The sequence below is a fragment of the Atractosteus spatula genome, chromosome 7 (genome assembly GCF_055471065.1).
Source record: "Atractosteus spatula isolate fAtrSpa1 chromosome 7, fAtrSpa1.hap1, whole genome shotgun sequence".
In the NCBI taxonomy this organism is placed as follows: domain Eukaryota; kingdom Metazoa; phylum Chordata; class Actinopteri; order Semionotiformes; family Lepisosteidae; genus Atractosteus; species Atractosteus spatula.
In genome coordinates, this window is record NC_142712.1 from 22,970,587 (window position 1) to 22,986,893 (window position 16,307).

At 37.3% G+C, this 16,307-nt stretch overlaps 1 protein-coding gene across 1 annotated transcript in view; it reads right to left on the bottom strand.

Moving 5' to 3' along the window:
- The window catches only part of robo1 (roundabout, axon guidance receptor, homolog 1 (Drosophila)), a 502,355-nt gene that overhangs the window by 47,046 nt on the left and 439,002 nt on the right, over positions 1-16,307 (bottom strand). Inside the window, exons 8-14 of the mRNA XM_088921682.1 lie at positions 13,767-13,891; positions 12,567-12,738; positions 9,087-9,292; positions 6,243-6,324; positions 5,912-6,080; positions 4,456-4,622; positions 3,007-3,131 (exon numbers count right to left, since the gene is read on the bottom strand). Of these exons, the coding sequence (XP_088777808.1) occupies positions 3,007-3,131; positions 4,456-4,622; positions 5,912-6,080; positions 6,243-6,324; positions 9,087-9,292; positions 12,567-12,738; positions 13,767-13,891 (1,046 nt within the window). The remainder of the gene's footprint in view (positions 1-3,006; positions 3,132-4,455; positions 4,623-5,911; positions 6,081-6,242; positions 6,325-9,086; positions 9,293-12,566; positions 12,739-13,766; positions 13,892-16,307) is intronic.

The window sequence follows — 16,307 nt, forward strand, 5'->3', positions numbered from 1 at the left end:
TTTTAGTTTTTCAAAGAAATGTTTATTTGTTTAAAGAAAACTCATGGCAAGAGCTGGGTTCGAACCCCTGACCTCCAGCATGCAAGTCAAACGCCAAAACCATTACACCATCGCGTCGCTTGATGACTTAAGTAATAACGGAAAAGGGCAGGCAAAAAGTTTCCAAGTAATCGCGGGTGAATAAGTCAAATTAATGCATATGTTTACAAAGAAAGTGTACTACTGTAATAATTTGAGCTATATGAATATAATTATATCGTTATTAATTTCTTTAGATACGCGATTCCATCTTATATTCTCTATTAATCAAATTCTAAAATGTATGTGTTTTTTACTGAGATAACGATCGCAAGTATTCATAGAAAAGGTTAAAACATTATAACCTTTAATTAAGTATATAAACTTAATATAGTTAGAAGGAGCACGTAAAAGCATTTCCAAAATAACCACAGTATGTACTGTAACCGTATGAAAGACTTTGATGCTTAAAATGGATATGAAGAAAGTGGAATACTGGTGTGTATTTTTTATTTAAACCAATACCAGCCATATACAGTTTACAGAATATGTTCATTTTCCTAAATTAATATCATTTATGACCTTCAGACATGTTATGCTCCTCTTCTTTTTATGCTCAGCTACTAAAATTTCCTTTCAGTTGTAAAATGCCATATTAATATTCAATATTAAGCAGATTTAAACATGCATAGTAAAGAGATTAAATGAAGCAATCATTTCACTAATAACCAATGCACCACGAGTGCCGCCTGTCGGTCATTTTGGCCAGCCAATCACGTACTGCGGTATAACGTGCTAAACTGTAGATAATTTCACGCAGTATGTGGCTTTACCACGCATTTTGAATTGGTGTACCTTATTTTTAATTTTTAGCTACCACTATCTGCTACCACTATCTGCTAAAGAGGTATATTATTTTTCATGTGGTTCTTAAATTAATATAATTAATGAGACATTAGTTACATGATTCCATATTAATATTCCCTATGAAGTGGATTTAAAAAATAAAAACTTTTTTACAACAATAGCAACAGCAAGTATTCATAGAAAAGGTTAAAACATTATGGCTTTTTATAAAGTGTATAAACTTTATATAGATGGAACGAGCATGTAAAAACTGTTCCAAAATAACCACAGTAAGTGACCAAGTTAAAGACTTTGATGCAGAAAATGTTTATAAAGAAGGTGGAATACAGGTTGTGTACTTTGTTTTTTTATTTTTAGCTACCACTACCAGCTGCTATACTGTATGTACATTAGTTATAATATATTTGTACTAATACATTAATATTGTTTATGTTCTGAGACAATATACTTTTGTTGTTTTTATTTTAAGCTACCAACACTTCACTTTAGTTACATGATTCCATATTAATATTCCATATTAAGTAGCAATCATTTCACTAACACAGTGGTTCTCAAACTGTGGTACGCGTACCAGGAGTGGTACGCGGAGCTCCGCCAGCTGGTACGCCATATGACCCTGGAACTTTGTTGTGTGCGCTGAAAAATCGGGACGGGTTTTCATATTTTCTATTTTAAGACGTGTCGAATACGCAGCCTACGTACTACGATATAGCGCGCTAATACTAGCTAATAGAGCTACAATGTAATTCTATACCATTCTATAGGAATGCGTGCTTTGAACGTAAGTGACCAATTGTATTTAAAAAAAACTTATCTCCAGCAAATAGAGAGGTAGGAGAATGTGCGTGATTTTGGAACAATGCCAGTGTTGTAAACACAGGAATGCATAGAAATGCGTGCTAGGAATGCTGATAATCTTGTGAGCACAGGAAAGCGTGATAGATAACAGAAAAATATTTAAGAACTGTTCTAAGTTAATTTGAGAAAAATACACAGAGCGTCTCTGTGTTTTGCTCCCATGTGCATGAAATAAAAACTTCTTTTAACTTCTGAGACAGACTCCTGAAACGGAAACGGGGAAAAATACAAGCTTGCAGATTGCTAAAGCAGGTAAGCCCCACACTATTTTTGAAGAACCTTATTTACCGTTGGCAAAAAAGCTGACACGTATTATGTGTGGAGAAAAAGCTGCTAAACAGCTCAACCTGCTGCCGCCTCTGAAAGACACAGTCACTCGTAGAATTATTGAAATGGTGGATGATATCAAAAGTACGCTGATAGAGTGCGTGTTTGATGAAGATGAGCAGATGTTTTTCACTGCAGTTAGATGAGTCTGCAGTCGATTTGGCCAATTTGCTCGTTTACGTTAGATACGAGTTTGAGGGTACGTCTCATGAGGACTTTCCGTTCTGTAAGCCGCTACCAACAGGAACTACAGGAGAGCACATATTTCAGAATGAATTTATCGAAGAGAATGTCATCGGCTGGATAAAACGCGTCATAGTTTGTATAGACGGTGCTAGAGCAACGACAAGCTGACACAGAGGTGTAGTTGCACGAATTAGAGAGGATGCTCCAGAAATTAATGGACGCATTGCAGCATCCATCGCAAGAGCTTTGCAGTCAAGAAAATGCCTGACGATTTAAAATCTGTTAGACTCTGTTGTGAAGTGTATCAAGGCTCGAAAAATGAATTCACATCCGCTTCGCTCGACTAAACGGGCTCACCCCTCTCACTGAAATGGTGCTTTTTTATTGTTTATTTTTAGTTGTTGTTGTTCCTGGTTTTTTTTCTGTAAAGTGCTTTGAGAAGCCACCTTTAAAGGCGCTATATCAAGTAAAGTTTATTATTATAATATTTATTATATGTGTATGTGAGTGTGTGCACACACGCAAGCTCATGTTGGTCACTGAGAATTTCTTGGGTTCCTATGAGAATGACCTGTAGGTGGTACTTGGATGCTTTGGTTTGATCAGGGGTGGTACTTGGTCTAAAAAGTTTGAGAACCACTGCACAAACATAATCTGTACTAATGCACCACAAGTGCCACCTATCAGTTGTCTTTGGCCAGTATACTGCCATGCCACAGTACTGTCCACAGTGCAATGGAAAGAGCTTACCGTCCACTGAACCTTGACTGAGGAAGAAGATAGGACAGTGGGGTTGTGAAGGTGGACAATCACATCCCCCAACTCCCTCTGAATCTGTCTGTGGTCCACACCTTGACTGGTTGGAGGAATGTCTGCTAATAAAAACAGGAAACCTTGAGTAGAGAACTAAATAAATACCTCATGCTATATAGTGTATTCAAGGCAGGAAAGATCATACTGGAATACTGGAATAAAGCTGTTAGGTTTTTTTAGAAATATAGCACATTATGGACATACAGGTAATTACGATACTAAATTTGTGTGTTTCACACTACTGAGAGGACAGTAGTGGAAACACTGTAGGTTATCATAAATAACGAATATTAAACAAATTGCCATTTTATGTCCGTTTCACTGGCTGGAATGTGCTGGGAAGTCAGGCTAGAATCACTTCAGGGAAGTCAACTCTGATGTAACTTAAATCTAGCAATATGTTCATAGCCAAGAATAAAACAGGGAGACAGCCCAATCTACAGATGTTTCTCAAGTATCTTCAGAATGTGGCATCCTGGAGATTCTGAATGTAAGACACTATGGCACCCAGTCCCGTGAGTGTCTCCAACACCCTGAATCTATCCTAAACAGCACTAACTTACATTAACACCAGTTTCAGGCCAGTGAGGGCTAAAGGTATGGACTGAGTTCAATGCTGAATGGCATTATCACATAAACTTGCCTGATTTTAACGCTTCTAAGCATAAACTTGGCTGTCAGTTTCTGCTTTCACAGGAGTAGTGGTACCTACTGGACCCATGCTAATTTCTTTCAATATACTCTCAAAACTTTACATCTGCTGTAACATAACATTCTGTTATGGTTAAGCAGAAAATAACTAATGTCACAAGTAGTTGTGTAATTTTGTAAAGTGTCTGCAGTACAAATGGTAATTTGCATTGTTGAAGTGCCTATTTATATAGATAGATCTGTATAAAAAGGCAAGCCACACTCATTCTTTCAAATAATTGCAGGCACATAACCACACAGCCACATGAAATGTTATTTAAACCTGCAGAGATTTGAACAAAAAGCTTTTTGTTTCAAACCATGTTATGAGCTACACAGACCACTCCCGCTGTCCCTTTAAGAGCACACCACATGCTGAGTTTGACACATTGTGCCAGATTGTAAAAATATATGCAAGTAGTTCAGCAGACTGACTCAGCTTTCCTTCTTCTTTTACAAAGTTAACTGTATATAAATAATATGTTATGTTATATTATATATAATTTACAAAGAAAAATAAAACCTTAAAGTGTGGGCATATACCAGTCTCTGTGGCAATAAATTGAATGTCCTGTTGATTTTGAAAAACGCACTTGTTTAATTTAATAAAATTGTGAATATAATTGTGGAATAGTTTATTCTGAATGCAGCAGAAGTTGCCCAAATGCTACAAAGTTTAATGTGCAAAGTACATACCCTGGGTTTTGACTGCATCAGATATTGGGCTTGGGTCGCTCAGGCCATATGCATTTGCAGCCCTCACAAGGAAAAGGTAGACAGCACTGGGCTTCAAGCCTTTCACAGAATAAGTCTCTGTCTTCACGTGTTCTGCCACAGTCTGCCAGCTGCTTCCAGATGCATGACTGGAAAAAAAGGAGCGGAATGCAGCTGCTGTATTGAAAACATGCATTGGAAATGAAGTGCATGGGTACAGCTCTGGACATTCACCAGTATTTTATCTAAGTACTCCCAGATACATTGCCACAAAAGAGTTTCAGGCTTTGTAAGTAACATATTCTCTCAAGAAGCATGCTAATGCAAATTCTATCAGCCCCTGACATTCACTGTTTTTTAAAAGCATACCTTCCAAGTGCAGTACTAGTAATAACTAATGGCTCACCTTACTATACTGTATATTACTACAATTTGCCATTGCACTAAACTAAAGCTGCAAAACTGCATTGACTGCATTGCTTTTTGTAAGTGGATGCTAATGCATGTAAAAGAATGCTATCAATGTCAATTTATGCCCTGAGAAATGTGGTGACTCAGCTGCTCTAAAATGATATCATGATAGTTCTTAAGGTTTAGGAACAAATGACCCTTTTTCTCTAAAGAAACAAACTTGATAGCAAGAGACTACATCTCTTTAAATGACATGAGTCACTGCACAGTGCACAGTTTAAATCATGCCATCAGTACTTCATTGATATTTGGTTAAAGAAAGGTATGTTTTTTTAGAATTGTTGTGTACACAAACAGGCAGACAGTGCACTTTTTATATCCAATCAAGATATCTTCCTTACAAAAGATCCTGTTAGTCAGGAATTCAGATAGATATGGGGATTAGTTATTCACCTTTCCTGGTGAACAGTTTGCAGTAAATAAACTCAAGGCCTCAACGCTACAGTCTTCTCTAAGTGATATGGTTTTCATTCTATAGCTTGAAATACCAGCAGAATACACGTTAAGTACAGTGCACTGGATCTACACAACAACTTTTAACACTTAATAATAAACACCAAGAATTAATTAGAGATTCTGAGAACAGAGACAACATTTTGAAAAGATACTTTATATTGCATTTATATAATATGCAACAACATACTAATTTAAAGCTAAATTATGCATTAACAAATCCCCCCACTTATTGCAGGACAATAATACAGTAACACAAAGCCTTTCCCGGAAGCATAGGGTGCAAGGTGAGACTACTCCCTTGATGGGATGTGGGTCACACACATACAAGCACATAGAGTAGTAACACAGGTTAACCTATATTGCATGACTTCTTGAGGTGGGAGATAGAGAAAACCCATACAAACATGTGGAGAACATGTAAGACTCTGTCTTACAAAAGATTTATAGAAATTACAGACTGCATACTTTGGCTCTATTTCTCTCTAGCGTGTCTGGCCCCCTTGCTCCTCACCTGAAAGCTTCAATGATGTAAGATGTAGGCGTGGCTCCAGAATTCATGTTTGGCTTCCATGACAGTGTGACAGAGTTCCGAGTGACATCAGTGACTTCTGGCTTGGAAGGGGCACTAGGTATTAAATTAGGATCTGTTGGTCTAGCTGGCTGTACAGGCACTCCAAATTCTTACAGAGAAGAAAAGAGAGTCATTAGAGAGAGAACAAGTTCACTTCTAATATATTTCTAAAGAGATTTGGCTTAATATTTCAGAAATGTGATTACTGATTGAGTTTCTTCTGGATTTTCTCATAGCTTGCCCCTTTGCTGAGCGGCCCCAACTGTTTTACCTTGAACTTCGAGGAAAGCCTTCCATGTGGCCTCGCCACTCGGAGTGGAAGCAATGCAGGTGTACATTCCAGTGTCACCCAGCTGTGAGGGAAATGCAAGAAACAAAATGGGCAGAACTGTAGTGGGCTGGAAAAGCAATTACACTTTCTAGAGTCCATGAATATGGATAGTGTCATGCCCCTCTCTATTAACATTCTGAGACTGTCCTACTGCCAGGTTAGTAATCATGTTATTACTCCCAGCAAAGCTGCAGAATTCCAACTAAAAGTATTTCACAGTTAGATGGAGTGAATTTATTAATGCAAACTAATTTGAGACGTTTCCCAGCTCGCTTTGTTTGAGCTAACAATCCTCGAGCACATGACATATATGGCTCTGATACAACATTGAACAAAACCTATACAGCAAAGAGTGCTGTGGCTGCGGGTGTCCCTCATAAAATGCATGGTATACCCTGATGCAACAATACACAGGGTGGAGGGTGAAAGAGGATCTTTGTGAACCTCAGAGGAAGAATGAAGTGCAACTGCAGTGCCAGGTGGTGTTTCTCCATGGCAAAGGAGCACCTGGAAAGAACTGTGGCCCTGTACAGGGGCTGAAGAGGAAAAAAGAAAAACATGTTCCTCTGGGCTCCTGTGGAGAACTGGACAATCTCAGTTTCAGAGCAGAGACATTGACTATAGCAAGTGGTAACATCCAGGAGGCTCGCCAAAAAAAAATGATAGATAATCAACCTTTTGAGACTTTTTTATTTTTTTACATTATGTTAAAATTTTATTGTCTGCAAGAACTGTATACTTGTACTTTATTTTGAAAAGTGAAAAGTTTATTTTCTTAAATAAAGTTTGTGAGAGTAGAGATGTTAACCCCAGTGTCCCAGGGTTAAATTCCACTCTTGTTTAAATAACATGGACTTTTGAAAGTTTTCCCTTGATTGCATTCATGAAGCAAAGCTTTTTTCTTCACCAAATCTCTGGACTGGAACACAGAAGGTTTAAATTGAAATGCTGAAGAGCAACAAAATGTAGATTTTTAAATAGCAACAGCATGCTGCATTAAGACAGCTACAAAGAACAAGACAACAGCAAATAACTGCTGTATCACTCATTTTGTATTTCTTTATCCATTGGCCTCTAGATATTCAGTCTTTGCTCTCCTAGGAACGAGTCACAACAGAGGGTACAGCGAGCTTTAGAATGAAAGAAACTAGCAATGAACCGGAGACAATCGTAATTTCCCTGTTACAATGAACATTCAAAATTGTACGAAACAATGGAAAAACTAGAAAATTAAATATTAAATCTGTAATAATCCTGGCTCAGATTTCACTGAGACAAACAGCTGTTATTTGAGTAGTGATTGATGCAACACATAAACACTAAAGAATAAAGATATTTTTAGTATTACACAATTACTAATAGGCAAAGCATATATAAAAACAAATAGAAAAAATAAGCTTACATAGATTTAAAAATGTTTTAATTATAATTTTATCTTGCATTTATTGCTGGTTGCTGGTGGTCGATTTTCTAGAAATTGCTGTTATTGCTAAGTAGGTTTAGACTACTCATGAAATCTTTCAAGAAGGTGGTTTGAAATGTAAAAGCAAATGCAAAGGGATGCAGCAAATCAACTGTCAAAACTGAATAAATCTAATTTAATTAAAATAAAGCTGTGACCTTGCAGTTTGATGTGACCTTTAAACCCTATTGAAAGAATTTATACTTTACCAGGCTGAGTTTCACACATCATAATGGTGTTTTCTGACAGCCTAAGAATTCATCAAACTGCAGACATTCTCCACACTGTCTGACAGCTACTGACAGCTTTTTGAAGTCCCTTGCCTGTAAACAGCTGTTACTGTATCTCACTGGAGAGGGATTTTAGCTTTAGCATTAAGAAAAAACAACAGAAATGCAGCTTTTGAAAACAGTACAGCAGAATTCCTGCACAGAACAAAGGTTAATTCTTTGTCCTGTTCCTTAAGGATAAATTGAAACAGAATGGAGAAAAAATGGAAACTGTGTTACATTTTCTTTTGGTTCAAAAGTATGAAGTCTTCCTTTTCTCCCTCAAAAGCTAATGCTTTTTTTTAATGTGTAAATTATAAAAATCTACTGGAAAACTACTGGCAAGAAGAAATCTATATACTGAGAAACTTAGTTTAAAATGCAGCATATGAGACAATTTTAATGAGTTAAACACATTAATCCCGACATGCTAAGAAAATGCTAAGAAGATGAAAATAATTAAAAAACAAACTGCAGTTATCTGACATCTGTGCCACTGCAAGAGTAAAAAAGACAGGATTTATTCTGTATCCCCTTACTATAGTATGTACTTCTCACTACTAACAAAGAGTTCATGAACAAAATGTCAGAAAACTCTACTTTATCACGTGATAGAGTGGCATACTGTGCAAAAATGGCCACAGCCAGTAACATGTCTCTGTTGAATGCTTACCTATAACATGGAGACAAAAAGAACCCAATGTGATAATAAGAACCTTGCTGTTCAGATACGCTAATGAAGGTTGAACTGTCTGAACAACATTATGCACGCAAGCTTTTCTATCGGGGGAACTAGTTTAATGATCAAGGAAAATTAGATTTTCCTTTGATTTCACAGCAATAAAATTGTACATATGAAGTGATGTGATAGGTCATTATTAAGGCATCTATATATGTGATTAATTATTATTTAACATGGACTGAAAAGGCCTCATCCTGAAAGACCTTTGCTGGATTTGAAAACTTACACAGCCAACTCAAATTTAATTCTCTTGGCTTCACTCAGGAAAACAATGATGAGAGAGGAGGTGGGTGATCCAGGGTGTACTCTACCTTGGCATAGCGAATTTGGAGGGCACCAGTGTCTTGCTGCTTGATGCGGGAATCGTGGGTAGAAACCAGGACTCCATCTTTTCTCCACAAGATGGTTGGCATTGGATTGCCTGTTGCCAAACAGCTGAGGGTAACTGTACCATCCACAGCCACCGTCTGGTTTAAAGGACCTTGTTTAATTACAGGGGGGGGCCTGTCTGACACAACTGGCACACATCAGACAACCAGAGAGATAAGGAAGGAGAAAGAAGAGGAAGAGAAAAAGTGAAATATCTCAGAGCTAGAACAGCAGAACACCTTATTAATACAAAAAAGAAAGGTGCATTCATTTTATTCATTCTGGTTCCTAAGAGTACATAGAAATTAAGGCTTTAACGACAGCCGTAAAACCAAATTACTATTGACATACAAATCTTAAATCTTGAGAAAATCTTATGTAGATCGAAACAGATGTACTGAGTGTTGGATAGACTAAATAAAATTAATACATCCCAATTTAATTTAACTAGGTGAAGACATTGAGCTCCCTTTCTTGTAATATACAGACTGGGTCTAGCACTGCGTATTTTTTTCCAGTAACCAAACATATAAAATATGTGCTGGACAATTAATTGTACTTCAACTATATTAGAACAAAGGTATTTATAGAGTCCTGTAATTAACCATCTTTTCCAATGGAAGAGACAGGCTTGCAAGCTGCGTTTGGCACTGGTAGGACTGTTCACAATCTCAAACTGCAGGCACCTGGCTCTCTGCAGACAGCTCTGGAGTGTCAGGGCTTTCTCACCATTGGGGGGAGGAGGGGTGGCAACTGCTTGCTCAGTTGCTATGGGGATGTTTGAGGGCCTGCTTTTTTATCTGTCTGCAGCTGGGTTATTTATTCAACAAATAATTAACAGACACTAGCTCATCTTCAGGAAACAATGATTTGCCTCTGCACTACCTGAAAGTGATTGTGATAATATCCTTTGTAATAGCTAGTTCCACTTCCATGTTGATCAGTTTAAACCTTGATGGATTGTTTTTAAAAAACAGAAATACACTGTTTATTTTCCCAAAACCATTTGTCTGGACCTTCTTTTGGCAGAACTTAGTAAACAGTAAAAAGCTAAGTCAAGGTGATAAGATTAAAATAATTTTCACTTAAGTATTATCAGTATTATACCATTTTTTTTATAAAAGCAGAATGCATTTTTCACATTGCTCAAGCTGTGTGGGCAAAAAAGCTTTCTCTTTTTATGCACCTGTATATTTAAACTCACTACCATTTATTTTAAGATTGGCTTTAAATTGCATATTGTTTAAAATACATTTTTGGATACATCAAACTGTACTTATAAATGTAGCTTAAAACCCATATGTGCTCTGTAGAAAAACTCTGAGCAATGGCTGTTAAGCTAAATGGGCGGCAAAACAATTACTGTAGGTTCTATACCTAATATTAATATGGTTTTATACATAAAAATATTTTTCACACTGTATTTCGGTTAGAAACATTTTGTGCTGTGACATTTTATCTTGTAATATATTCATATAATTTGCTTTCATGCTGTGGATTGTGCACAGGTCAGCACAGTTCCAAGTAATAGTGCTAGTTATAAAAAAACCTTATGACATACAGTAGGCAAAGAATTATATTGGTATTGCAAAATATTCACATTCCAGTTCTCCACTTACAATGGAGAACTTGCGCCTGTGGCTGGAAGGTTGCCGGTTCAAATCCTGCTGCCAGCAGAGGAATCCTACTCCGTTGGGCCCCTAAGCAAGGCCCTTAACCCCAACTGCTCCAGGGGCGCCGTAGAAATGGCTGACCCTGCGCTCTGACCCCAAGCTTCTCTCCCTGCCCGTGTGTCTCATGGAGAGCAAGCTGGGGTATGTGAAAAGACAAATTCCTAATGCAAGAAATTGTATATGGCCAATAAAGTGATCTGATCTGATGTTCCCGCATTTGTGCCCTTTTCTGTCCAACAAAAAATGCAACACAAACAAAAATGCCTTCTTTTTCAGGCTGTAAACTCATAATATACAGTGGCTATCAAAAGTATTAATCCCACTTGATCTGTTTTATATTTTACCTTCTTAAAATATAGAATTACAATGCACAGTATTTATATGGGACACAAAACACTCTATAATGTTCAAGTGAAAAGTTTTACAAATAATCCTAAATTAATTATAAATATAAAACACAAAATAAACCACTGCATAAGTCTTCACGTTTTTTACTATGATACACTTAAATAGGATCTGGTGCAACTGAATGTCTTTAGAAGTCACATAATTTGTTGAATGGAATCCATCTGTGCAATTAGGGTGTTTTACATGAGTTCAGGATAACTCATGTAACTCAGGTCCCATATTTTATTAGTACAGCTCCCACCAAACACTGCATCAGGAACTTTCAAAGTAAAAAGCACCAATCTGGGGAAGGGTACAGTTTTCCAAAGTATTACATATCCCCAAAGCACAGTAAAGTCCATTATAAAGAAAAATATAAAAAATTATAAAAAAACTATGGCAAAACTGTGAAACTGAAGAACAGGGTGTCCTCAAGAATTCAGTTTCCGTGCAAGAAGTGCACTAGTCAGGGAGGCCTCCAGTGAAAACTCTAAAGGAATTACAGTCTTTCAGAGCTGAGATGGGAGAAACTGTGCATATGACTATTGCCTGGGTGCCTCACAAATTTGGACTTCATGGGGAAAGTAACAAAAAAATGCACATCAAATCTCAACTACACTTTTCTAGAAGAAATGCAAGAAATTCTGAGACCAATTGGAAGAAGATTCTATGGTCTGAGAAGACCAAAACTGACCTTTTTGATCTCAATGGTAAGGGTTCCATTTGGCGCAAAAATAACAGTGAACATCATCCTGAGAACACAATTCCTACTGAGAAGAGTCCAAATTGTAACACAATAAAATGTAAAAATGTCCAAGGGTGAATACTTTTGATAGCCACTCTAAATGCTGCTATGGCCAACTCGTATCTGCAAAAATGCCACATATCCCAGTGCATTAATCCAATCATCAGAAACCGTAAAATAATAAAAATAATAATAATTGAGAGTGGTAATATGGTAAAAAAGGTAGTCCTTCTTCAAAAATAATTCTTATAAATATTATCTACTATGGAGTATGAATGCTAATTTCCTAAAACCCAGCAATCATCTAGGTGGTGAACTAAAACTATTAGTTTTAACTCTTGAATAGTATGGACATTGATTTCCTCTATTCTATCTATAACAGTACAGTATGTTTACATGCTATTCCTATCTAGAGGTTAACATCAGCATTATCAAGCAAACAACTAAAAGCTAAAGCCCTTACATATATTTACACTTCAGGAGGAGATAAACCCAGCTGGCTTTGGTGTTTATCATTTTGCTGGAAAGGACTGAACTTTACTTTTTTTAAAATAGATTTTTGCCCTTTAGAGCAGTGCTGATAGGGTAAATATGCCTGTGTTTGGATTCCTCCTTACCATCTGTGACTTCCAGAAGAGCTTTGGTGATGACACTCCCTGCAATATTCAGAGCTTGGCAGCTGTAATATCCTACATCTGACCTCTCTGCATCTGTGATTGTGAGGTCTCCGGTCTGGGAGACAGAAAATCGGCTTGACGGCTGGGGGGGCTGGTATGAGAAGAGAAGGTTCTGGAAGACAAAGGGAGAAGGTTGAGGAGTGTGAGCTGAAGTAGTAATGGCTTTCAAAAGAGTTTCCAAGAACAGCTGAGATAAAAAGGCCTTGTTTGCCTGTCGAACAAGATTTTCATGGCAAGTGCCAATCATAGCTTCATGATCCCAAATTTTACGTTGCATATAGATCCAGCTGCTTCTTGTCAGAGGTGTGAGCACTTATGAATAAATCATAAAGCACATACTGTATTGATTGCATACAGAACGAACCAAATTAAATTTGGATGACTGCTTGGCTACGCTCCTGTGGGTGCTCATGCGCATGTGTGCACACACTCAACATGTCAAGTGCAAGATAGGGAGTGACAGTAACACCCTGCAAACAGCTCAAGTAATTTCACAATAGATTTGTTTTCTTGCTAAGAAATCAGAACACAAACAAACTGTTTCCAGTTTTCTTTTCCAAGCAGCAGCAGCTGCTAATCTTTCAGGTTCTGCATGCCTGTCCATGTTCTGGGACTAGTCTCTCAAGCTGGGAAAAGAAATGTTCATTTCATTGATTTCCACATTCCCTGTAGGCCAGGAACTGCTATGCAGGATGCTTAAAAAAGGTCACCAAGTATTTTTTTTCTTTTACCGGTGTGAAAATATTCTCAACTTGCTTACATTTTCATATTAGGTAAGGAACCCATGTATTTTGATACCTAATAAGTGTTACAAATTTCATCTTTAGCCTCTAGACAATTTTTACACTGACATTGAAAAAACAGTCTGGAAGTTATAAAAATTTAAATAAAGAAATGAGAAAGTCCACTGAGTCAGAAGTGTAGACTTTCAATAAAATAAAAAAATATATTCACAACACTTTCTACGCTGAACTACAGATTGTGATGCAAAACAGTCCAGATGTCCTTTCTCTGGGTTTTTGATTTACAAACAATCTCAAGCAAATGTAGTTCACTTTAGAATTACATCCAGAGAACCAAAATGGATTCAAAATCCCACTGTTTCTGTTACAGGAATAATAATCAGGATGTGGCTCTTACCTGGCTCCCCTCTCGTTGCCAGAAGATGGCAGGCTGGGGATTGCCTGTGGCTTCGCACTGGAACGTTACGGTCCGACCCACTGCCACAACTTGGTTGCGGGGACGGATCACAAAGGCTGGGGGTACTAAGGGGGCCAAGAGGAGAAAAGGTTAGTTCAAGTGAATTAAAAAAAACAATAAGTCAAAACATGGCATTTGTTCTGGGACCTAACAAAAGTATAAATTCTTTATAAAACAAGCAATGAATGGATTAATCAAAAGTTCAAGATTTGTTATGATAACTTCAGGCAGGCAGATTTGACTCTCCCGTTTGAACACAGAACTGATTTATAAACACCTATTGCCTTTAGTTCTCATTCTTCATTTTCAACTTTCAGTTGTTGATACTGTATGCTGTTTTAAAAGGCCACTGATTCCCATTTTAATGCAAAAGGCTGTTCTCCAGCTGGAGCAGGTGGCTTCCTTTCCAGGGGGCTTGCATGCAGAACCCCACTAAACTTCTGGAAACAAGATATGCTACAATTGCTCAGACTGTATCTGCTTTCTGCTTCTGGCTTTAACTTTCTGCCAAATATCAGAATTAAAATGATTGAAATATTTACTCTTTCAGTCAGTCTTACTCAGTGCAGATTACAAACCGTCAAATCATTGCTTGCATGCATACAGCGGGACAGCTATAAAGCTTCAAGAAAAGTCTGTCAAGAGATTATTCAATTGAATAGAACAGACACAGATTCAGCATGCCTTAAAGAGAATTGCTGCAGCTTTTATTGTAAAGGAGACATTGGCCTTTTCACAACTCACTGAAAATGTTTAGAATTTTCAAGTATGTAAATGTTAATCATTTAAACAAATTCAATCCAATTAGAGAAGAGAAAAAAATAATTTAAATGGGAGTGTGATTGTTACCTTTCCTAATTTGCAAGAGTACATATAAACTTAATTTAAATGGAAAGTGAGGAAAATCTGAATCATCTGTCCATGTTGACATCCTCAATGATGCTGTCTCATTCCAGGTTATTTTATTTATGCCCCGTTAAATACTAATTTCATATAGTACAATGTCAGTTGTATAAAACCTAATGTAAGTCAATGCATTCTTATTCAGGTGGCACTTTCTACAGCATTAAGTATTGCCTCTGAATGGTGGCAAACAGTGAGCAGCAAAGGAAGATGTTCCAGAGGATGGCAAACACATGCTGAATTATTATAGCTCATTCGCTTTCTTATGTACCTAGTTTCTTAGATTTTATGTAGATATCGACATGATAATTAATGTACTGTACATGCACTCAATTAATATCTTAATACAAATTGTCTATACATTATTTAGTTCAAGTAGGTTGCTGCATCAGCATGCATAGGCTGCCAAGGAACAATTAAAGGTTTATTCCATGCCGAGAAGAGAAGAAAAGAAACACAATGTTTTGGCTGTGGAGCCTTCTTCAGGAGTGCCTTTCCAACCTTCTTTTTTTAACAATATGTTTTAATACAGGGGGTGGTGTGGCGTGTAGCATGGCTGCCACAATTTTATCTTAAAGCCTGTTGTCAAGGCACCTCTAAATCTTCCCCTCCATATTTGTGTGACTCTTGATGGACTGGAATTGAATCCAGAGTTTATCGTGCCTTGCACCCTGTGTCTGCTGGGCAAGTCCGGTAATTATTGATGATGGACAAATGAAAGTTTGACTGTGTCAAAACATTATTTCTTGTGAATCTTCAACAAGGAAGCACATTCAGCTTCAACTGTAAAATACCAAAAAATCGTTTACTAAATGTGCCTGTATGTGAAAGATATTATGCTCTATTATTTTACAGCAAGAGGGCAGAATATCTTAGAACCTGAGAGAGAGAACACCTGACTATACCATCAACTGGGGAAGACCTTTAGCTAGCTGTCTTTCATAAAGTTAGAAAGTGTGTCTCTATTAATAAGAGTAGTAGGGTTTAAAACAGGCAGGATTCAGAGAGTGGTCTCTAAGTGAAAGAAGTCAGGCAAAAGTGAAGAGCAAGGGTTAGTACTTTTCTCATATAGCCTATTAGTTGGGGATCTCCTGTCTTTTGTTGGGTTTAAAGGGACCAAAACTCTCTTAGCAAAGCCTTCCTAGTACTGTCGGGTTAGGATTCCTTGAAGACCAAGACATATAAAATATGTCATAAAAAATATATAAAAAATATAAAATAGTCTGTTGCTGTGTCAGGTCTGCTGGTAAGATCACAGTTATGGTAGACCTGGCCAAATGGGATTGATCTAGAGAGGGCTTATAACTGCTACCACCTAACACCAAAAAGATAAGTGTTAACATTATGTTAAGATAACATCTATTTAAATCTGGAGGGGATTACCACAGAAGGGACAAGGTAAATTTAGCCAGTTATAGATTAAGGTTGGCATGGTTATAATTCCTGGATGGAATTTAAAGGTTCCCCAGTAGGGGAATAGAAAAAGAATGGTTTTCCAGTAGAGGAACATAAAGGTCAGAGCCTACAAGCTCTGGAGGGAGTTTTGGAAAAGGAGTATTGTGGTATTTTAAATATTAT